Source organism: Panthera onca, chromosome A1, assembly GCF_046562875.1.
Source record: "Panthera onca isolate mPanOnc1 chromosome A1, mPanOnc1 haplotype 2, whole genome shotgun sequence".
Taxonomy (NCBI): Eukaryota; Metazoa; Chordata; class Mammalia; order Carnivora; family Felidae; genus Panthera; species Panthera onca.
Window position 1 is genome coordinate 220476617 of NC_138339.1, and position 24787 is coordinate 220501403.

General features: G+C 46.4%; 1 protein-coding gene across 2 annotated transcripts in view; it reads left to right on the top strand.

The window, feature by feature from the left end:
- The window catches only part of FAM124A (family with sequence similarity 124 member A), a 99995-nt gene that overhangs the window by 21735 nt on the left and 53473 nt on the right, over nucleotides 1-24787 (top strand). For both annotated transcript variants that reach the window (XM_078433957.2, XM_078433961.2), the window contains one exon: nucleotides 7215-7948. In XM_078433957.2, the coding sequence (XP_078290083.2) occupies nucleotides 7215-7948 (734 nt within the window). The remainder of the gene's footprint in view (nucleotides 1-7214; nucleotides 7949-24787) is intronic.

Consider the following 24787-nt stretch of genomic DNA (forward strand, 5'->3'; position numbering starts at 1 on the left):
CCGCCGTCTCACCTGGGTTTTCTGCCACTCGGTCATGAGGGTCTGGTTGACCAGACCAAGGATCCAAGTCCCTGAACCGCTCAGTGCCACACAGAGGGGCTTTAGAAATGCAAATAAGGAGTTTATTCAGCCTCCTGCATATGCGGTTCCAGAAATGTCCAGGCAAGCTCCAGGGCCAAATTCCCTAAACCGGCAGCAGCTGGAGGTGCCCTTGGTCTGATTCTTTTAGCCTCTTGTGGCACTAGAATGGCACATGGTAGTCTATTCAGGTGATGCTAACTGGTTGTGGCTGTTGCCTTGGAAACCTGTTACGGTACCACGTTCAGGATAGGTTGCTCCGTGAAGTGTCTGTCCCTTGCACTTAGCTGCCTGACTTCATCTTCTATATTTGCTTGCTCTGACTCCCCCACTAGATTATAAGTTCCAGGAAGGCAGAAAGTCTTTCGTTCCCCACTATCCTGCGGTGCCCAGCACAGAGTAGGTGTTCAGTCAACATTGCCTGGTTCAGTAAATGATTTGTATTGTAAGTTGTCGGTGATAAATGGTGGATAAAATGACAGAGACGTCAGCCATCGTCCAAAACTTCTAGAAGGAGGCATCTGAACTTGTATCCTGAGAGTTGGCTGGGCCTTGCCTTTGAAATGAGAGATCCGGACTTTGAACTAGACATACCTGCTGCTGGGAAGGAAATACTTTGGGGACACACAGTAGTTTGCCAGTTCTGGGAGGAGGGCCAGCCTGGCAGGCTCCAGGCAGTGGGAGACAGCACAGGCAAGAATGGGGTGAAGCCCCCCGGGTGCGAAGGATGGCAGGAGTCCCGGTGCAGGCAGCACTGAGACAGCTGAGTGGGAGGTCCGGCATCAGGATGTCCGTCAACAGGCAGAAGGACCTCAGTCCCTGCCCAGACTTTACCAGACTCCAGCTTAACGTGTCCATGCAGGCCCGGAATTGCCAGAAACTGCCCAGGCATAATGGTCCTCCTCCATTCACGGCAGAATCTCCTGCCGCATTGCCTGAAGGAGCTGAGCCACACTTTCAGGGCCCAGCCAAGCAAAGCAAGGACGGTGAGCTAGAGAGCGAGAAAGCGCATAGGTGCAGAGCACGGAGACCCTGTTCTGGGTGGGCCCTTGTCAGATCCATGAATATTTCACCTGCAGCGTGGGGAGAATACACCTTTATCATGGTATTGTTTTAAACTAAATGAGATAATATATGTAAAGCTTTTAGGACAGTGTCTGGCAAATAAGAGCTTCATATATGGTTATTACTGTCTAAATTGTTATCTTTTGAACTTCAGAGACCCGGGGCACCTGGGCGGCTCAATCGGTTAAGCATCTGACTCTTGATATCGGCTCAAGTCGTGATCTCACGGTTCACGAGTTAGAGCCTGGCATCAGGCTCTGTGCTGACAGCACGGAGCCTGCTCAGAATTCTCTCTCCCTCTCTCTGCCCCTACCCTAGTCATGCTTGCTTGCGCACTCGCTCGCTCTCTCTCTCTCTCTCTCTCTCTCTCAAGAGAAATTTCTATTAAAAAAAAAAACCATTTTTTCCTAATACCTAAATAAGAGACAAGGGATATACAAGAGAGGTGAAATATTGGGGGGAAATGTAACAAATACACAGATTCATAGTACACCTTCTGCCTCATAGAAGGCCTGACTCTTACAGTGCTTTACTTAGAGCTGCTTTTTGTTTTACATTATCCAAAAAAAAAAACAAAACAAAACAAAAAAAAACTTTGTATGATCACACGGGAAGGAATCTGACAGCTTTGGTAATACCTGTAAATTTGTGAATAGCTCCCATCCTCTAACCGGCCCTGGGGAAGTCCGTCTGTTGCCCAGTTCATGTCTGGTCTGTGTCTCACCCTAAGTGAACAGGTGCGGTCTGAGGCCCTCCGAGAAGACGTGTAATAGATACGATAAAGGCAGAGCGTCTCCCACAGTCGCAACATCCCTGCTTCTCCAGGGAGGCAGAGAGGCTTTCCGTGACAATTAATTATTCACATTTCCTCTCCTTCCCCTCAAATACTTGGTTTCCTATCCAGCTCCAGGAGGCACATTTTCTCTGGGGTGTGGATAACCCTAGCACCCAGCACCCAGTGACGGTTTGGAGCTGCACACTGTGGCTCCTGGGGCCCGTTTATTTTAGGGCCTCGTGCAGTGGGCACGTGCTGGTGATGGCTGGAGCCTATTAATGCCACCGCTCACTCTCCTCATTCTTCTCAGGGTAGGATTTTATCGACTTACATCGCCCTGATGCATGCAGTGCAAAGGGAGCTCGGGGGTCGGGTCTTCATCTTCCTTCCCTGCTTGCTCTTGGCTGCATCCCAGGCTGCCCAGGCGAGCTGGTGCTCGGTCAGATGCCTCTCGCCGTGCCCCCACCCTGCTCGAAGGCTGGGCACCTTGCCTTTCTGCAAAGCTGTCAACACGCACTCATCCGCGGGGGCTTCAGCATGGCCTTTGTTACTGCTCTCTCTGGGAAACCTTTGTGTGGCGGATGGAGGTGTCCTGACGCCAGGCACCCTGACAACTCTGTCTCGGGGACTCAGAAGCCACCTTCCCCACGACCTCTCCACACCCAGGCCTCACGCTCGCCTGCAAGCATGAGAGGGCAGCACTCGGATGTAAAGACCTGGGTGTGTGCCATCGGGGAGGTGGTTTCTGGATTCTTCTTCTTCACACACCCAGGGCCAGAAGAAAGAGATGTAAATGAGTGACCAGGACATGGAGCTGGTGGCCGGTGGTTGAGAAGCCAGCCGGCCAGAAGGAGGCAGGAAAGCAGTGGAGAGTGGTGACTAGTAGTGTGACCAGAAATGATGGGGCGGGGCCGCTCTCCTCCTGCTATGAAACGAATACAGCGCTGGAGGGTAAGCACACTTCCCTGCAGAACTGTCCGTGACTGTGCAGACGCGCCTCGGATGCTGTGCGACCTTGGCAGATTACTTCGCCTCTCTGTGCCTCGATTTTCTGCTCTCTAAAATGGAGACAATGATAGTGCCCCCCCCCCAGGGTCGTTTTAAGGATTAAATGAGTTTATATACATAGAACACTGAGAAAGTGCTGGCCCACAGAGAACATCATATGTGTCTTAGCTAACGTCTCTCCACATACGTGGCTACGCACACACCCTGAGAGTGGGCTCAGTATCTCAACGGGACTGCCTCACTGTTCTGACAGCTCCTTTTCTCAAATATTTTTTCTACTCCATATGTCCTTTTCTCCTCTCGCAGAAATCATCTGTAGTTTTCTCAAGTACATTTCTTCATCCCCTAAATCTTTCCAAGCCTTTCTACCTCTTTCTGTTCATACTGAACATTCATAAATGTTCAGCAAAGTCGCGTGTCCCCACTGTTGGGAGATCAAGTGACCACGGAAAAGTGAAATACGCCTTTTACTTGGCTGTGGTACCTTCCCCTACCTTTGCTGGAGTTGCCGACCAGTGGGAAATTTCATTGGTTTGCCTTGTGCTGCACTTCTGCTGATAGTGGTTGTTCAGCGAAACAGAAAGTAGCCAGGTGAGCAGAAGAGCAAACAAAGAGAAAAACCACAAGAGCCCATGAATTCTGATTTGTTTCTTAAGCCACCATGATGATTTCCACTGATTCAGATCTATATGGGGGCACACACGTATCAGATCACTGCATGAAAGGGAGAATACAGTCGAAAGGTAACTTGATCCATCCTTCAGTTCAGCCCATGACCTCAACAGCGCATAGGTCCCATTGCTAACAGGACATCCCTCCTGACAGTCGTTCCGGCTGTCCATCTCACCAACATGGCCAAAGTGGAACTCCTTATCTTTACCCACAAATCTGCCCTTCTTCCTCTATTTTGTGTGTCTTAGTTAAGCTTCGATAACTGACCAGTTACTCAAGCCAGAAACATCATGGTACACTCCTCTCCTGCTTTCCCTGCCTCCCATCCCAGGCCTGTGGGCTCCAAAGCTAGTCCCCTGTGCCTCCTCAAGAGCCTGTGAATCTGGGCCTTTTCTGTATATCCACTGAAACTGGAAATATTGCTGTGTAACAACCACCCCCCCCCCCCCAATCACTGGCTTGAAACAACAGTCAATTCTTATTTCTCACATGTCTTAGGTGCTCCAGACCAGGCCCAGCTAGGTGGCTCTTACCATGTTTCTTCTGTGGGTGTATGAGATTGGCTGATACAGGCCGGACTCAGCTAGGGCGGCTGTGATCCATGTGTCTCCTATCCTGCTTTCTGGCACTAATGTGCTAGCCTGAGCACATTCTTCTCAGGGAAATGTCAGAAGCACAAGAAGGCAGGCCCCAACACACGTCACCATTGTGTCTTTCTGTTGAGCAGAGTTAGACATATGGTCGAACCCGAAGTCAAAGGGAAGGGAAGGCACTTCACCCATTAGTGGGAGGAACTATAAAGTCCCATGGCGGAGAGCAAGGATACAGGGCAGGAAAAGAACGAGGGCCAGTAACGCCATCTCCTCCAAGGCCAAGTCTTGTTATCTGTTGTCTAGGCTGTTTACTCATTTTATGACTTCTCACTTGGCTTCCCCCTGACTGGATTCCAGCATCCCTTTATTAAAACTTTCCACTGCCCCTTATCACTACCAAATTGAGCTAAAGCCCTGTACAACTTGGCTCCAGTCCATTTTTCCCCGCTGCGTCTGTTACCACGTTTCAGAATTACTCACCACCCCCTTCCAAATGTGCTTGTTTTTTTGCACCATTCTGTGCCTTCACAAACAGTCTTCCCTCTTCCTGCAGTGATCTCCCCCACATTGGAGGTTATTATGAGTGAGATGTTGTTTACCCTTCAAGGCCCAGTTCAGAAAACTCCAGAAAACCTTCCCAGAAGCAGTCTGGAAGAAAAGTTGCTCCGTCCTTTGTCACACAGTAGTAAATTGGAAGGACATCACGCTCATATTTAACTGGTACAAGTTCAAGAATACATGCTCAGCCATAAGGGGCTGGAGTTATATAATTTCACCCACCATTCTAGTCCACGATCATGGAAGTGCCGAGACTTGACTTTGCTGTTAGCTTGGCCATCCTTATGTTCCAGAAGCCTCTCGCAGGGGGAAAGGCACAGCCTGCTGAGTAGGGATCTGGTGCTTACTGATACAAGACGATTCTTTTATAACATAAGCCATGCGGCAAGCCTGTTATTTCATCTGGGGTTCAGCCAGAGGAACACCTGTCTGACTATGCTGTCTTGTTACAAGCAGGACCTTCAGTGCCATATTGGAAATTTAAGGGACTTTTCAATAGTAGTATTGTCTATAGGTAATTTTTAGCGCAGGGTAACCTTAGACTCTAACCCCTGCCTAAAATGCTACTCTGTCGTGTTTCCTATAGGCATATATCAGATTGACTTTTAATTTTTTATGACTGTATTTATGACGTTCTCATTTGTGACTTAATGGTTCTTTAGAGGGCTGCTGTTGTGGTTGTCCGGGTTATATCCTGCACACTTCTAGGGGAGCAGCACCATTCACACCGGGGTCTACGTAGACAGACTCCCATGGTACTCGATGACACCAGCTTCCTCGTCTCTCAAGGGTCTGCAACATACTGATTCCTCAACAACTGCGTAAATAAATGAGTAAACAAGAAAGGCCACAACAGACTGAATTCACTGTTCCCAAGTGAAATAATCTAACAGCCGGAGTTGGGATGGAAATTCAGACAGGTTTTGATCCAACAGAGTTAAAACCGTGTTATTACAGGTGAATATAATGAAATATACCTGCAAGCCCATTTGGCATGTCTTGCGAACCTAGAAAAAAAAAATTGACTTTTCATCCTGTGAATTGATCGAGTTTATTGTTCCTAAAAGCACATCACGCTTCTCAAACGTTATTGACTGCATGATTGACTTCGGTCTAATACCCTAGTGGACATTGTGAGGCATGTGTGTGATGACAGATCTACATTCTAAATGAATCTTGCCGCTCCCCACCCCCCCCCCCCAAGTTGCAGTGGACTTAAAGATTTCTTGATTTCCCTTGGATGAATCATAAAGCCTGTAAAAATGCAAATAGAGTTACCTTTTAAAAGAACAAGTCTCTTTTTTTTTTAATTTTTTTAATGTTTATTTATAAGAGAAAGAGATAGACTGTGAGCAGGGAGGGGCAGAGAGAGAGAGGGCAACACAGAATCCGAAGCAGGCTCCAGGCTCTGAGCTGTCAGCACAGAGCCCAACACGGGGCTCACAAACCGTAAGATCATGACCTGAGCCAAAGTCGGACGCCCAACCAACTGAGCCACCCAGGCGCCCCAAGAACAAGTCTTATATCAGGCTGAGAAAATGTGCTCAATATTTCCGAATTAGAAATACACCAGTGTGGCCAGCAAACTTTTCACCCTGTGGGGTAGCGTTGCCAAGTTAAATGGCCAACCTCACACTTGAATTCAATGCTCCCAGATGTTCTTTCTGCCAGAGACATCGGGAAGGTACACAACCCGTTCAGGATGTGTGGGCCCCTGAGTGGACGTTGCCGAAGGAGAAGCCCATAAGATAGCATTAAGCAGGCAGCAATGGCCCCGTCATGCGCCCCCCCCCATCCGTAACCACAGCCCCAGTAAGCAGCCTCAGCAAGAACACTGTGAGAACACTATGCTCCCCGTGCACAGTCCCCTCCCCCACCCCCATGGTTGCTCCAGCAGCAAGGTGGTCAGGACCAGGCCACCCCACCTGATCAGCCTACTCAAAGGACACAGCGAGCCTCCCCTGCCAGGGCTTTATCTGTCAGAGTGAGTACCTGGCTCAGCACCTAGCAGGAAGTGTAAAGAAAGGATTCCATAAATGTTTGTTAAATGAGTGAACAATGTAAACCAGCAAAACAAGCCAATCAGAGGAGTGTAGTGTTACAGGGACCTTTCGTGGGGCGAGGCCCTGCAGCTCCTTCGGGAAATACTAAATGGCCTACGTGCACTTAATGCGGCCGCGTCTCTTCTAATGGGCGTGCTGTCCCTTCCACATCCGTGGAGATTGGACTTTCTGCCGCCTAATACAAAGTAACACTGGACCAGATGAAGTCCGGCACTGGGGACCTCCTAGCACCGGCCAGCGTGGGAACTTCCCAGCAGTAGTCAGGTCTCTGCTTCTCGGCTCCGAACGATCACGGAGTCGGCGCAGTGACGATTTAGCCTCTCCTCCCGTGAAAGCCTTGCATGTCATCACGGGACGCCTTTAATGACACGGCCTTTTCGTTTCTCTCTCTGCGCCCCCCAGGTGAGCTCTCCGTGGAGGAGGCGCAGGACCCTTTCCTGGTTAGCATCCACATAATCGCAGACCCAGGGGAATCCCAGCCCCTGCAGGAGGCCATCGACAAGGTCTTGGCCTGGATCCACCCGGACCTGCAGCTCTTCCGGGTCTCGGAGAGGCGGGCGCCCCGGCGGCGGAGGAAGTCCCCAAAGGTGGCGCAGCCGGCGCTGGCCGTGGTGCTGTTCCTTCAGGAGGAGTACGGCGAGGAGCCCATCCTGCAGCTGCACCGCACGCTGCAGCGGCCGCCCTGGCGCCACCACCACACGGAGCGCGTGCCGCGCAGGCTCCTGCCCTACCTGCCCTGCAGCCAGGACTTCTTCACACTGGCCCCTGGGACGCCGCTGTGGGCCATCCGGCCCGTGCACTACGGCAAGGAAATCGTGCGCTTCACCATCTACTGTCGCCACGACAACTACGCCGACATCCTCAAGTTCTACGAGCTGATCCTCCGGCGCAGCCCCAGCCAGAAGAAGACGGACTTCTGCATCTTCCCCATTTTCTCCAATCTGGATGTGGACATCCAGTTCTCCCTGAAGAGACTGCCCTGTGACCAGACCCCCGTCCCCACCGACTCCTCGGTGCTGGAGTTCCGGGTCAAGGACATCGGCGAGCTCGTGCCTCTCTTGCCCAACCCCTGCAGCCCCATCAGTGAGGGGCGCTGGCAGACGGAGGACCTCGACGGGAACAAGATCCTCCTCCAGGTACCTGGGGCGGAGGGGGGTGGGGGTGGGGGAAGGTCTCTGTCTGTCTGTGTCTACCTCCCTGTCTGTTTGGGGGAACAGAGAAACCAGGGGGTTGGCTCTGCCAGAAACTCTGGTTAGTACCTGGTAAAGAGCAATGAGCTAAGAAACAAAAAGGAGGGATCAGTGGCCCCCTGTCTGGCTCTTAGACGAAATCGAGGCGTCCATACTGTGCCCGAACACAAGAGGAGGCATCAAGGGTTCTTTGCATGGGTTGTTTTCACTTCACCGCCTTGGCTCTGTGCCTCAGCAAGCAACTTCCAGGTCCTCTGCGCCCCTCTTCACCCACTGTTTGAGCATCGGCTAAATGCCAGTGACTCCTGGGGATTTCAGATGAGCTTATATCCCAGGGACCTTGCTTGTTATGGAAGGTTCCTGAATCTACTCCCTCACACTTAGGGAGTTTTTACCAGTGCATTCTTCCCTTCCACAAAGGACTTCAGGAAAACCCAGCTCTTTGAAAATTGTAAACTATATTGACATTCCGTAGAGAGGATGTGCTTGTTTTCTTCTTCCCTTTAGTGTCTCCCCACCTTCCATCCCTTCTACCACTAGGCAGTAAGTAGGTTGTTAGAATCAAGTGATCGCTTGAAAAATTACTTTCTCATAAATATTGTAAGGAGTAAGTGATGCCTTTGGAGTTTTTGGTTTCATTAAGTCTGGGAGGAGGCGAGTGAATACATTTTAAGGAAATGGATGCAATAGAAAGTCCTGTTCTGTGGTTAATCCTTCACTCAATTGCTGGATCCCTTTCTCCTCCCATCCTTCCAGTGGCTGTCTGACACCCTTTCAGGATCATTAATCATACTCTAGAATTCAAAACTCAGCAGGTAGATTTAAGAATGTCCTGCACTTGGCCCTACCTGATAAATGCTTTCCAAACCCAGGCTTTCTGGAATTAACATGTAAATCAGTTCCAAGCACATAGGACTTTGTTTCTTTTTTTTTTTTTTAATTTTTATTTATTTTTGAGAGAGAGAGAGCGCGCACGCGCGCAAGTGGGGGAGGGGCAGAGACAGAGGGAGACACAGAATGGGAAGCAGGCTCTAGGCCCTGAACTGTCTGCAGAGCTGGATGCAGGGTTCCAACTCCAACTGTGAGATCATGACCTGAGCCTAAGTTGGACACTTAACTGACTGAGCCACCCAGGTGCCCCAGGACTTTGTTTTTCTGAAAAACCCCTGGCCTGGGCATCTCAGTTTTCACATTTGGCTACCTAGAAGGAGAAAGTTGATAGCGAATTAGGGGCCATTATCTTGAAATCACCTCCTGAAGATGCTGATTGTAGTTACTTGAATCACAGGTACAGCTTCATAGTTCTTGATTTTGACATTAAGCATCAGAACTGTAATCCACACATCCCAAGATGAAGTGAGAATTTGGCACGTGTCAGATAGCTGGTTAAAACTTTAGGCGGGCCACACTGCTCAAGTCAGAAAGATCACCTTGAGATATTTACTGTTTATGGGACACAGATACTTTTCAGTTTTTTCTTTGAACTATACAGATAAGAAACTAAATAATATTGCTTTATTATTCAGTGAACTGAATGCTAGCTAATTGTCTCTTTTGAAATGTGAGAAAAAACTTGTGTTTGAAGATTGCCGATGCTTGTATGCAAAATATAATGCAGTTGAATAAGTAAAAGTAAATGGAAGGGTTTTGTTTATGCTAAAAGACCAAAATGAATATGATTGTTTTGAAGGGACTCCTTCCTTTTTTTCAGTAATTAGAATACTTTTTCTCTTGAGGCCTGTAATAACGGAAGTGAAAGAACAAAGTATAAAAACTTGGCCTGGACTGTGCTCAGAGGAACCATTGAAAGAATATTTCAAAGATTCACACATTTAAATGGTTATAAAATCTGTACAGGTGCAGGCTTTTGAAGTTAGAGCATCAAAGTGTGAAAAAGGTAAGAAAAAAGATTTGTATCTTGGGTCTCAGGAATGCAGGCCTTTGTTCCATATAGTAATATGTCGAGGAGGCAAATTAATGTGGACAGAAATGACTAATATTCACCCCCCCATAATTCTTGATTATGGCCATTTGTACAGGTTACTGTGACAGAATCAGTGCAGAAAGCAACCTTCTGCTCTAGCATGAAATATGCACCCGCCCATCTCTTTAAGTTACTTTTAAAATAAAAATGTACGTGTCAGTCTTTAGCAACATTAAGATAGTTAAGTCATGGAGAGAGGGACCTGCCTGGAAGAGTACCTTTTAGCCACATCATCCTTAGCAGTGTATGTCTCCCAAGTTATATTTTCAATTATAATTTCTAATATAAATGCTTTTGTTCAGTTGGGTGGAGTTACCATACACTGAAGCAAATCTTGGGTAGTTTTTAGTTGCTTTCTTAAAATACAGATTGCATTTTATTTCCTCATCCTGCCCTATTAACATTCCGTATTCCAGAGAACTCTTCCTTTGATTTAATTCCCCTGGAAGAGACGGAAGGTTTTTTCTGGGAGTTACCCAGCCTTTTATAAGAATTTGGAAATGTTTTGGTTTTTATTTGTTTGTTTTTTAATTAAGTAGGCACCACGCCCAACATGGGGCTTGAACTCATGACCCTGATACCAAGAACCACCTGCTCTACCCACAGAGTCAGCCAGGCACTCCTGGAAATGTTTTTTACTAAAATACGATAAGATGGAAAGAAAGACCTCCTCCTGAAACTCCTCTCTCCTTTCTTGGCACTGCTTGATTCGGCGGGGGAAGGCAGGGAAGAGGAGGGTGGGGAGTTGCTCGCACAAGCTGCCCGAGATCCCTCTGGAAAATGCATCCTAGAAATTTCCATTCGTGCTCAGTGACACTAAACTGCAGCTTTCTGGAGTCACGATCCGAGTTGTCTGAATCTTTCCGCATCCCCTAGAGCTAAACTAACATTGTGTGTTGGACACAGCAGGTTCTCTTTATAGGTTTCCCTTTACTTTTTATTGAAGAAGAAATGATATAGTAAAAGTGCATATATCCTAAGTGCACAGCTCAGTGAGTTTTCACAAAGTGAACATTTGTGTAAGCAGCATCCAGATGAAGAAACGGTAGAGAAGGCTTCTTCCCCACTCCTGCAATGCCCTTCCCGCAAATGAACATATTAATTACTCCATTTTGCAGCAAGTGGGGAAGAAGTATCTAGTCCAAGAAATTGGGAATGTGCATATGTTATCTTTTTTTTTGTACTTATAAGAATATCTCAAATTTTAAAAAGATTTAAGGTAGCTGACAATGATATATACCACACAAGAAGATTATTATAAATAATTAGACAGCAAAGGGATTTGAAGTAGATAGAATATATTGCTAGGAAAATCACATAAGCCAAAGGTGATATCAGGATGCATGCATTTCCCGTAGAGTGTCTAGAGCTCATTGGTAGCCACTAGCCACATGTGGCCGTTTAAATTTAAACTCAGAATTAATTAAAATGCAAACTCCAGTTTCTCAACCTCAACACACTTCAAGGACTCAGTAACCACACGTGGCTAGTGGCTACACTATTGACTAGCACAGATACATAAAATTGCCATCATCACAGAAAGTTCTGTTGGACAGCATCCTTCCAGAAGTAGTCCTCATATTTGATTTAGAGTTCTCTAGCAGCAGAAACACAGGGGACACTCATCAGTGACAGGATTTAGAGTCCATGGGGAAAAATAAGCCATGCCTAAGATGTGCAGGTTTGCCTCGTTCTGAGTCATGGGAGCAGTGCCACCCACACCTTCTCATGTCCACGGTAGGATCAACAGCCGCCCTCACCTGTACCCCTAGAATAACTGCACCGAGACCTTACAGACCTCTTTCTTATACGGTGTCCTCAGAGTGGGCCAGGGTACCTTGCCAAGCATAGTGTGGAAAAGCCACCACACAGAGGGTGGGCAAAACAAGGCAGTCTCTGCCAGCAGCCCCTGGGCACTTGGCTTAATCCTAAAAGGAGGGATACATCTTCAAGCAGTCTCCTCAAGTTTGTTTCTCCGAGGCCTGAATGGAGGGCCACCTGCCTCCTTTGGAGGCCCTGCCATGGGCAGGGCCGGAGCTGTCCTTAAGGAATGATTTGGGATGCACCCAAACTCACACGCAAAGCACAGTTGAGGGCGCAGGGCTCGGTTCCTCAAGAGCAAGTGACTGCAGCTTCAGGCTGGGGAACGTTGACAGCATCTTCAAAGAAGCAAGGTAATTGAACAATGCTGTCGAAGGCTTTGGGAGTCTTAATGCATAGGGGATGGTCACCAGCTGTTCTTTGTGTCCGCAAAAGGCAAAAGAGGAAATCCGTTTGGACAAAATGGGTCAGGTAAGATTTGAAGGGCAAGAAATCAGGGGCACCCGGGTGGCTCGGTCGGTTGGGCGTCCACCTCTTGATTTCGGCTCAGGTCAGGATCTCACGGTTTCTGAGTTCGAGCCCCACATCAAGCGCCGTGCCGACAGTGTGGAGCCTGCTTGGGATTCTCTCTCCCTCTCTTTCTGCCCCTTCTCTGCTCATGAGTGCGCACGCTCTCTCTCTTTCTCTCTCTCTCAAAAGAAAATAAACTTTTAAAAATGGGCAAGAAATCAGACACACAATTGTTGAGATGCCAGGCTCGACCTCTGAGACTCTCTTCACTGGAGAGCTTTTAAGGCCTCATCCATGCCAGCTACTTTACTTGTCTTCTTACATAGTGAGGGGATTGAGTGGACCACCAGTCTCGGGACACGGGGGACACCGGTGCTGTGAGGTCATGGGGACAGAGGCTGATGAGGATGCAGTTGAGGGACTGAGGGGGCTCCAGAGACTTCTTAAAAGTGCTTAATTGTGGTAAAAGACAGATAACAATAAAATTTACCATCCTAAACATTTTTTCTGCCTTTATTTTTTAAATTTATTTTGACAGAGAGAGGGCAATTGGGGGAGGGGCAGAGAGAGAAAGAGAGGGAGAGAGAATCCCAAGCAGGCTCCACGCTGTCAGCACGGAGCCCAGTGCGGGGCTCGAACTCACAGACTGTGAGGTCGTGAACCCGAGCCAAAGTTGGAGGCTTAACCGACCGAGCCACCCAGGCGCCCCCATCCTAACCGTTTTAAAATGTGCAGTTCAGTAGTGTGAAGTGCATCCACGTCGTGCCCACACCACCACCATCCTTCTCTAGGTCTCTCTTCATCTTACAAAACTGAAACTTTACCCATCACACAGAAACCCCCGCGCCGCCTCCCCCAGCCCTCGGCAACCTCCACTCTACTTTCTGTCCCTGTGAATTCGGCTACTTTAGGGACCTCACATAAAGGGAATCATACAGTATCTGCCTTTCCATGACCGGCTCGTTTCACTCAGCATAACGTCCTCAAGGGTCATCCACGTGGTAGCACATGTCAGGATTTCCTTCTTTTCTAAGTCTGACCGATATTCCCTCGTGAACATGCCGCATTTTGTTTATCCACTCATCTGATGGGTACTGGGGTCGCTTCCACCTTTGGGCTTTTGCGAATGATGCTGCTGTGAACGTGAGTGTACAAATATCTCTTCGAGTTCCTACTTTTGCTTCTTCCAGGCGTATACCCAGAAGTGCAGTTGCTAGATCGTATGGTAATTTGTGTTCATTTTTTTATAGGGAAGAACCACCATACTGTTTTCTGTAGCAACTGTACTATTTTCTATTTCCACCAACAATGCACAGGGTAAGACTTATTTTTTACCAAAGAAGAGAAAGCCTTGCTCTTTGTTTGTGAGGCCACAGCATGTCATTTCCTGCTCTAGGAGGTTGGAAAGAATAGAGCAAACATTGAGGTGAGACTTGTCTTATTATGATGCGCCCCATGTACTCTAGAACTAGACTCTACAGCAGAAATTCTTGACTTGCCATCCTTGGACCCCACGCACAGGTTGTATGCATGTGTTTACGTGCATCATTGGAAAAGGTGCATCAGATCTGCCTCTTTCAAGATTAAGACTCTCCAGAGGCGTCTCATGGCCCTTGCAGGCCCTTCCAGACCTTCACCAAGGCCTAAAGCTTTACATCAGCTGGTCACTACTTACCTCTCCAGCTTTATCTCCCACTTCTCTCTCCTCTTGGTCCCTCATGCCTTCCATATTGGCCTGCTTTCTGTTCCTCCGATGTGGCAAGCTCACTCCTGCCTCAGGGCCTTTGCACCCAGTGTTCTCTCCACCTGGAATCATCTCCTCCAAGATCTTCTCATCATTTGGGTTTCAGAGATGCCTTCCCTGCTGCCTCACTTAAAGTAGCTCCGTTTGCCTGACCCCAGCACTCTCTATGATATTATCTTTTTTTTTTCACATACTTACTACCATCTAAAATTATTTTGTATATTTATCTGTTTACCTCTATATTATCTATCTCTACTACTAGATTGTCAAATGAATAAGTATATGAATGAACGTGATGTTGGGCAAGAGGGCCTAGAGCCATAACTGGAATCTCAAATGGGTCCATGACCGCCCTATAGCTTCTTACGTCTGGGTTATGATCCCCTGTTGAAAACAAACTTTGGCAAACATTTATTAGATAACCCCTCTGTGCCAACAGTATCCCCGTCACCACCACTGCACCCCACACCCCCCTTCAGTAGCTCACAGGCCAGTGGAGGCAGCAGTCATGCAAACCAAAATATCCAGCAAAATGTTCCGGATGCTGTGATTTGAAATACTCACACAGGGCAGTATACGACACAGGCTTTGTAGTCAGATGAATTGGGATCGGACCCTAACTCTTTTACTTGCGAGTTGAGTAACTCCAGGCACGTGACATTACGTTGCTAAAACTCTGTTTTCCAATCTGAAAATACAGAATTATAACTCTTAACCATGCAAGGTTGGACATTTGGAAAGAATGCCTTTGAGCTACCTCTCAGTCAGCACCCATGAATCAGTGAACAGGGGCTATTGTTACACAAAGGGTGGATTGGTTGATGCTGGCCAGGGGTCAGATGGTCACCAGAGTCTTCTTAGAAGAACTGATGCCTGAGCTGAGCTGACTGAGGGTGGCCGTGGGTCCGGGGGTTTCAGGGGAGCCCCAGGGCAGCAGCAGACACAGAGACCCGGGCAGGGCTGCTGGGCCCAGGGCAGTGGTCAGGGTTCCGAGCTGCTGTCCTGAGGGCAGGGAGGCAGCTGGTGAGAAACCAGCTACTGGAAACGCAAACCACTCTTCAGATGCTCAGGACAGAGACGCCAGAGTCATTCTGGGGCCTTCTCTTTCAGGAGAGGCCTATTCCACTTCCAGAATACACACAAACTCTACCTACCTCTCACCACTGCCACCTCAGGCCGGCTCAGCCGCTGGTGTTTCCCGGGGAGCCCCTGAATAGTGTCCTGATTTCTGCAGCTGACTCTCCACTGCACAGCTAGAGGGCCCTCTCAGACATAAGTGACACCATGGGAGTCCTCTGCTCAGAGCCCCTGGGGGCTGCCCATCCCGCCCCACGTGGAACACAAGCCTGCTTCTCCAAGGTCCACTGTTCTTGCCTCACCTGCCACACTCCACCCGGCCACCTGCCATGCTGTCTGTCCGGTGGAACACACTGTTCCGCTCTGTCCCCTCTGCCTGGAGCCACACAAGGGCCCTGTGGCTGCTCCCTCAGCCCCCTCGGGTCTCCGCTCAGCGTGCCCTCATGAGCAACGCCTCCCCAGCCACCCAATGAAAAACACCCGTTTCCTGTTCTCTCGCACACAGACGCTCCGGCTCCCTGCCCTGCCTTCTTTGTCTCCACTGCACTGTCACCTTTTAACCTGCTCTCTAGTGACTGAGCATAAGCACCTTGAGGGCAGCGACTTTATCTGATTTGCCCACTGGTGAATCTCTAGCGTCCAGAATAGTGTCTGGCCTATACTCGACGCTCAGTGTTTGAATGAATAAAAGAAGGAAAGACAGAAGGGGAGAGAGGTGGGAGACTTTGGGCTGTTTCGGACCTGCCCAGTGCAGGCAGACTGAGTGGTGGAAAGCCCGCACGTGGCTGTTAGGAGGAGGTTGGGGGCGAGGGGGATGTACAGAGACAAGGACCCGGAGGAGGAGACTGAGACAGGAGTGTCCTAGCTGACTGCGGTGGGACTCAGGCCACTGAACACTGGGCAGAGGGCAAAGAGGAGGGGTGGGCGGCCTCCCCTGGCCTCTCCCTGCCCGTCCCCCTGGGGCGTTATCACCAACAGCAACTGGGGGGACTAGCAGTGGTCCTCGGCACCTTTGACTCGTGAGCACACATTGGTCGTGCTATTCCGTGTCCTTGTCCGAGGGACCCGGTGGGGGCCTGGGCATTCCCTCTAGCGGTGCTTCTCTAAGTTCAGCAGGCATGAAAATCACAGATTGTCGGGGCGTGCCTGCAGAGACTGTGAGGCCTGAGATCCTGCATTTCTGACCAGCTCCCAGGTGCTGCGGCTGGTAACACCCTCTCTGTTCACCATACGCGGGATATTATAAGGCAGGACTACCCAGTGGCTGCTTTGTGTTCGATTATTGCTGCCTGGGGCATGTCCACTTTCTAAAGTATATTATACTTGTACTTAATAGCAGGCTTGGGACAGAACACCAAGAACACAAGTCACAGTTTTGTGGTGATCATTTCCCAATACATACACGTATTGAATCATTGTGTTGTACGACTGGAATGAACATAATGTTACGTGTCAGTTACGTATCATTCTTTTTTTAAGGGACAAAAAAGTCAAATCGCAGGAAGTATCTGGAGAGTGGGCAGAACTTCCTCACGCTGTTTTTGTTTTGTTTTGTTTTCATCAGAATGAAATTGCTACTGTGCTTTTTTCCTCTTAAAAAAATATATTCTCTACCTCCCCTCAGTGACAAGAAGCCCACTGGAGCCAATTTGTTTGTTGAGGGTATTTTTTATTTTATTTTATTGAAGTGTGATTGACATATTAGCTTCAGGTATACAACAGCGATTCAATGTTTATGTGCCTTATGAAGTGATCCCCACGAGAAATCTGGCTGCCATCTATCACCATACAAATGTCTATGAGTTCATTTCTGTTTTGCTTTTGCTTTGTTTGTTTGGTTTTGGTTTTTTTCCTAACATTTTTTTTTAATGTTTAATTTTGAGAGAGATGAGCAGGGGAGGGGCAGAGAGAGAGGGAGACAGAGGATCTGAAGCGGGCGGGCTCTGTGCTGACAGCCGAGAGCCCCCTGCGGGTCTCCAACCCACGAGCCATGAGAGATCATGACCTGAGCTGAAATCGGACACTTAACCAACTGAGCACCCAGGCGCCCCTCTGTTTTGTTTAGTTTGTTTTCTTTTTTCACATGTCTCGTAGAAGAGAAATCATATAGTATTTGCCTCTGTCTGACTTATTCATCATATGATCCTCTAGGTCCATCCATGTTGTTGCACATGGCAAGGTTGCGTTCTTTTTTGTAACTGAGTAATATTTCTCTGTGTGTGTGCGTGCACAATGCATGCACACACGCATACTTAGGCTGACCACATCTTTACCCATTCGTCTACTAATGCACACTTAGGTTGCTTCCACATCTATTGGAAAAACTGCTGCAATAAACATAGGGATACATATATTTTTTAGAATTAATGTCTTTGTTTTCTTCATACGCACACCCATGAAGCAGAATTGCTGGGTCATAGGGTAGTTCTAATTTTTTGAGGAACCTCTATACTGTTTTCCCCAGTGGCTGCACCAATTTACATTCTTACCAACAACGCATGAGGGTTCCCTTTTCTCTACATCCTCATTAACACTTGTTATTTCTTGTCTTTTTGAAAATAGCCCTCTGATGGGTGTGAAGTGATAGCTCATTGTGGTTTTGATTTGCATGTCCCTGATGATCAGCAATGTTGAGCATCTTGTCATGTGTCTGTTGGCCATCTGGACGCCTTTTTAGGAGAAATGTCTATTCAGGTCCTTTGCCCATTTTTTAATTGGATTGTTTATTGTTTTGATATTGAGTTGTAGGAGTTATTTATATATTTTGGGTATTAATCCCTTGTCAGACATATGATTTGAGAGATCTCCCACTTAGTAGGTTGCCTTTTTGTTTTGTGGATGGTTTCCTTTGCTGTGCAAAACCTAAAACTGTTTTTATCCTGTTCCCAGCGCTAAGCCTGATGTCCAGTGCACGGCAGCTACTCAGTAAACATTAGCTCCTCCCCCTTGGTCTCTAGTATTCTCAGGGTAGGGGTGCAGTGACCCAAAGGGCAAGGTATCTACTCACACCACGTGAACCAGAGGCCATCGGGCATGCCACTTGGCTCTACTCACAAGGTTTGTGGCTCCCAGTCCAGACTCTGAAGAAAATTACTGTTTTCAACCAACTACAGTGCCGATACTGGGCTATTTTATCTGTGCAGACTACCCAGGGTGGTTGAAAGTCGCCCCCTGAAAATCATTTCCCAGAGCATCGTCTGGCTTTGGTATTTCTGCAGAATGTGTAAGTGACATCATAGCTCTTTCAGGCTTGGAAGGAAGAGTAATTTTCTCTTTTGGGGGGGGGGTGGGGGGGGAGAAGCAAACTGTGATTTTAAGCCTTGGCAAGACTCAGAATCAGCTCTCTGAGGCAGAGGGAGGAGAATGAGGAATTTTAAGCATGTTTTCTGCTCTTAGTCTTAGAGCACCTTTCCTTTTGGCCTGCGTGTCTCACTTAGTTTATTTAGTTTGGTCTGTCCAGGGCTGTGCTCCCAAAGGGGTCAGGTTTGGTGGTAGATCTGGAAGAAAGTGCTGCTCTTTCTGCACCTGGCAAACGGCTCCCGGCCAGCTGGGCCAGTCCCCTCCAGGCCAACCTCACTGTGTCTGTAAGTAAACTGCAACAGAAACGGATAGTCTGGCACTCTGGGGAGCCGTCTGAGTCAGCAAACACCTCGAATGTCTCCTCTCAAGACCAGGAGAGTCCCTGGGCTCCAAGTGCACAGCCAGTCCAGACCATTCCATGGAGCAGGATGTGTACAAGTGTGGTGCGGCCAAGTGGGGTGTGGTGTGTATGCTCCGGAGTTGGGGCGCCTCCCTCTGGGGCCGGGGACAACAGGACCTCGGCCGATGCCTTCTGGGAGCCAGCCGTTAGGAGTTTGGGCTGCACATCTCACAGATCCAGACCGAATCCTGTTTGTCTGATAACCTGCCAGTCCTGTCAGCTTGGCCAAACCGTGAAACGCCACACCAAACACCTACTTTAGTCTCCAGTGACTTTTCCTCCTGTGTTAATAGACTTTTTTGTCACCTTCCAATTAGGCATTCTTTGATATGTTCATTACTTTCTAAGTTTCCTTAGAAAGTAATGAAACCAAATTCCCCAAATTTACTTTTGGAAGTGAGAGTTTTTCTCAACGACGCTGTTGCTACCACCATAACGGAACGTTTTTGTGCATTTTCTTTCAGCTTTCGGTTTTTGTTTTATTTTGTTTGGGGTTTTGGTCACGTAAACCGTATACATCCATTTTCTTTAAAAACCTATTTTGTTCCCTTTCTCTTTCTCACCTGTCCTCAAAAAAAAAAAATGTCAGCAAAGACATTTTGCTAAAGGGCTTCAGATCTTTTGGTTGATTTTCTCTCTCTCGCCTCCAACCTTCTACCCAACGAAATGGAAATTCAGATGTTACTTTGAGTTTAAGGAACTTTCTGCCTGATTCTTGGCTTCATGCCAGGAGATTGAGCCCCTGGACCCTCTGAAACTTTATGCTGAGGGAATTTCTATCTCCCTCTTTGTATTCACAGACAGTTTTGCCACCTGAGAAGCCTAGGTTCCACTAGTTTGGATTTTTGTCACCTAAGAGGAATCACTTTCTTCCCAAGGTGGTCTGGAAGGGGACATCTGGGAGGATCCAGTTAATATGTACCAGAGTGGCTGTCACAGAGCCCGCTCACAGCAGGCTCCAGTAAACACCTCCTTTTAAATAATAGCCCCACACTGCCAGTACCAACTGGCCTCAGAAGTTTAGAATCACCGCCCCCCCCCTCCCAGGGCCATGGTGAAGTAGAGAGGGCTTCTGGACCCAGTATAGCCCCTGCTGATGTCCGTGGGAGCCAGAAGGTCTGCAGACCCTCGGGGGGGAAGCCCTAACCTTTCCCACTGAGTGACCTTGGGCTGTGACCTTTCCTTCTGCTGTGTGGACCAAGGGTGGGGCAGGGTAATCAGTAGGTCCTGAAGGGAGGCAGGAAGGAGTGGAGGGTTTCAGTCACGGGGAGGGGCAGTGGCAGCAGGAGGAAGAGCCTGGACAACCCCCAGGCCCGGCCCACAGGGCTCTCTCTCCACCTGCTGCTGAAAGCTGGTGGCCTGCGTGCCCCAGTGCCAGCTCTGCTCCCAGGAGACCAAGTGTGACTCCAGGTCGGGTAGAGTGCCTTCTCTGTGAGCACTCTGCAAGTGCGGGAGGAAGATGCCTGGATTCGACTGTCCTGCTCTGTCCAAAAGGGATCTGAATGGTTCCCGGCCTCTTTGCCCACCTCCCTGGCCCCTGGATCTCACTGTATCCCTGAAGATGCCTCTTCACCGAGTCCTTCCCTGCTAAATAAAAGGCCATCATGCATCCCCTGGCTGAAGAGCCACTGTGATTAACAAGTGACAGAGACACATCTCTACTGGGTCTCACAGTAAGGCTCTTGCTCAGCCAAGTGAGACTTTTCTAAATGGGCTTTAGACTCAGTGACTTGTAAGTAGGGGGGATGTGGTTAAAACTAGTGTAGCATTCCACTTGGGCACACAAATATCTCCAATCACTTTGGGAAGAAGGCAAGCAAGCAGTATCCCTCATTTTACTTCCACTTACTGATAATATTACATAATCCTGCTTGGTTTTACTTTTGTTAATACTTCTTAATGTCTGTATTTGGTATATATAAATTATGTACTGCCTTACTTCTGCAAGTGTTTTAAGTAAGTGTGTATATCGCAGAATAGTTGTCTTGAGAGATCAGAAAACATATAGAGAAGGGCAGAGAAAAAGGAATTGGGGATTCATTGTTGAGCTTCCTGAAAGCCAAAGCAGAAAGAGAAGTACAATTTTCATTGTTTGATTTAAAAAAAAAATCCAGATCTGAAAACACAAATGTTTCTGGGTGCTGAATTTCAGCAGGTTCCTTTTATAACCATCAGTCAAGATAACAGTGGATGGTCTTCAGCTATGACTTTTAGAAGATGCAGAAATGTTTTTTGTGTGGCCAGGGATAAAGTCGAGGATGACTGATGACTTTAGTCGCTGTAACCATTGCTGTGTTTAGGTGAGAGATGCTGTCCTGTTTGCTCTGGAAGTGTTTTAATGCTTGTTATTTGTCAAAGACTTGGGAAGAGGAAATAAATTATAGATGGCGTACATAAAACCTTATTGTGGCAGGATGGGAGCAACCATTCAGGTGGACCCATGAGGCACCTTCTTTCCCTGCCGCTTGTCCTTGTTCCTGTTCTCATAGGGTCCCTCAAAACCCAAGTCACCTTCTGCTGGTACATCCTTCGGGACTCAATCCTCACTCCTACCCAACACCCCCTGCCCCCACATATCAGTCCCCTTCTGTCACTGGGTTTGGTGGCTCATGCTTTAAGATGTGTCTCTGCTGAAACCAATGGCTTCTACTTAATAAGCATATATCTGCCTCTCTTGTGGATATATATCACCTTTAATCTCCAAAAGCTGAGAATCTTTTTTTTTTTTTTTTTTTTTTTTTTTACCATTTTGCATATTAGAAAAATGATTATCCCAGGTTTGGCCTCTGAGCCACAGTTTGCATTTGTATCCCATGTCTTCCAGAAACTTAACTCTATGACCCCGGGCAAGTTACATTCTCTCTGCCTCAGTTTCTAGATCTGTCAAGGAGGGTAATAAAAATAAGCACCTCGTAGGACAGCTGTATCAACCAGGGCTCACTCAGGCTTATGAGTGACCTACCATAAGGACTGTACATAATCATGGGAAGTGGCAGAGAAGGCTGTGCCCCTGGTGTTGGACCTGAGATTTCCCCAGATCTGATCAACAGTTAGGAGAAAAAGCTGAGGGGAAGTCAAGGTCAAAGGTGTGCTGGAATGGACCTGAAATGCACCTGACACCTGACCAGGGCCAGGAGCAGCTGACGATGGAGGTCCAGTGGGAGCCGGAGTCCACAGGCCCCAGGGGCAGCCACATGCCCACCAGGCAAGCAAGCAGACCAGCACTGCATGTACAAGCCGCCATGGTGCCTAGCACCCTGCTCCAACCTGTAGAGCGTGAAAAATGGCTGCTCCTTCATTTCCACCTCATGTCCCAAGCACATTTCTCTTGTGACCAACCTTACACAGAATCATACAGAGAAGGGAATTCCAGGAAACATAGTTTCCACATAGCTAAGTTGACCCAATGCAAAGCCGTGATGATTATGGGATGAAGTCACTGAAATACAGGGAAGGATCTTATTTTTATTCTTTTCTAGTTTTATTGAGATATATTTGACATATAGCACTGTATATAAGTATACAGCGTGATTTGACCTACATGTATTGTGAGATGATCACCCTGAGACGTTTAGTGAACACCAGGCATTTCATATAGTTACCAAAAGAAAAAGTTTATTCCTTGTGATGAGAATTCTTCGGATTTGCTCTTAATGACTTTCAAACATGCCATATGGCCTTGTGAACAGCCATCATTTTGTACGTGACATCCTTAGTACTTATTCTTCTTATAACTCCGGGTTGGTACTTTTTGACCAGTTTCATCCAGTTCCCGCACACATCCCCCTACCCAACCCCTGGAACCACAAATCTGATCCCTTTTTCTATGAGCTTGCTTTTTCTTAGATTCTACTTATAGGTGAGATCACATATTTGTCTTTCTCTGTCTGGTTTATTTCACATAGCATAATGCCCTCAAAACCTTTCCATGTTGTCGCAAAGAGCAGGATTTCCTCCTTTTTAATAGCTCAGTAACATTCCAGTGTGAATATATACCACAGCTTCTTTACTCAAAGAAGTGTCCGTCACAATGGACACTTAGGTTGTTTCCATGTTTCAGCTGTTGTGTATAATACAGCTGTGAACATGGTGTTTCCGATATCTTTTGACATCATGATTTTTTGGCTATGTACCCAGAAGTAGAGTTGCTGGGTCATAGGGTAATTACATTTGTAATTTTTTGAGGAACCACCATATTGTTTCCTATGGTGGCCCACCACTTCACAATCCCACCAACAGTACACAAAGGAATTTTCCACACACTTGCCAGCATTTGTTATCTCTTGTCTTTTTGGGCATGGCCATCCTAACAGGCATGAGGCATTGTCTCATTGTGGTTTTGATTTGCATCTCCCTGATAACTAGTGATGTTGAGCACCTTTCCATGTACCTGTTAGCCATATGTGTGCCATTTTGGAAAAATTACCATTCAGATTCTTTGCCCATTTTTAAATTGGATTATTTGGTGTTTTGTTATTGAGTGATTTTATATATATAAATATATGTATAAATATATATTTATATAAATATATATAGTTGTATAAATATATACATAAGTATATTTTTATATACATTATATTTATATAAATATATCTTTATATATCGTATTTATATAAATTTATATTTATATAAATGTAAATTTATATGTAAATATTTGTAATATTTTTATATTTGTATGTAAATCAATGTAAAAATGTATATATGTATATATGTAAAATGTAAATTTTTAATATTATATAAATATGACATATAAATATAAATTTATATAAATATATAAATATATATTATTTACATATAATTACTATATATATCTTTATATAAATATGTTATATTTATATATATATAAGTGTGTGTATACACATATACATACACGCACACATATATTTATAGTTTATATACAAATAGTATACAAAAATAACCAGATATGTAGTTTTCAATTTTTTTCCTATTCCATAGGTGTTCCTTTCACTTCTTAATTTTTTTTCTGTGAAGAACCTTTTTAGTTTGATGTAATCTCACTTATTTTTTATTTTGCTGCTGTGCCTTAGGGATCATATCCAAAAATTCATTGCCAAAACCCATATCATGGAGCTTTTTTTCCTATGTTTTCTTCTAGGAGTTTTATGGTTTCTAATTTTACATTTAAGTCTTTGATCCATTTTGAGTTACTTCGTGAGTGGTAAGATAGGGGTCTAATTTCTTTCTTCTACATGTGAATATCCAGTTTCTCAACAGCATTAATTGAAGAAACTATCTTTTCTCCATTGAGTATTCTTGGCCCCCTTGTCATATATTAGTTGACTACTTATGGGTTTATTCCTGATCTCTCAGATGTGTTCTGTTGTTCTCTGTGTCTGGCTTTATGCCAGTGCCATACTGTTTTGATTATCATAGCTTTATAAAATAGCTTCAAATCTAGAAGTGTGATACCTCTAGCTTTGTTCCTGTTTTTCAACAATGCTTTGGATATTCAGGGTCTTTTGTGGTTCCATGTAAACCTTAGGATTGTTTTTTCTACTTCTATAACAAATGGCATTAGAATCTTGATAGGGATTGCATTGAATCTATACAAGTCTTTGGGTGATGTGGACACTTTTAATATTAGTTCTTCTAATCCATGTACATTGAACCCCTTTATGTTTGTGTAATCTTCAGTTTCTTTCATCATTATCTTGTAGTTTTAAGTGTAGAGAACTTTCATTTCCTTGGTTAAATTTATTCCTAAGTATTTTGCTGGTTTTGATGCTATTATAAAATGTCATCGTTTTCTCTATTTCTTTTTCAGATAATTTGCTGTTATATAAATGCTACTGATTTTTGCATATGATTTTGTGTCCTGCAACTTTACCGAATTCATTGTTAGATCCAACAGTTTTTTTGGTGGCATAATTAGGATTTTCTACATGTAAAATCATGTCACCTGAAACTAGAGACCATTTTACTTCTTTC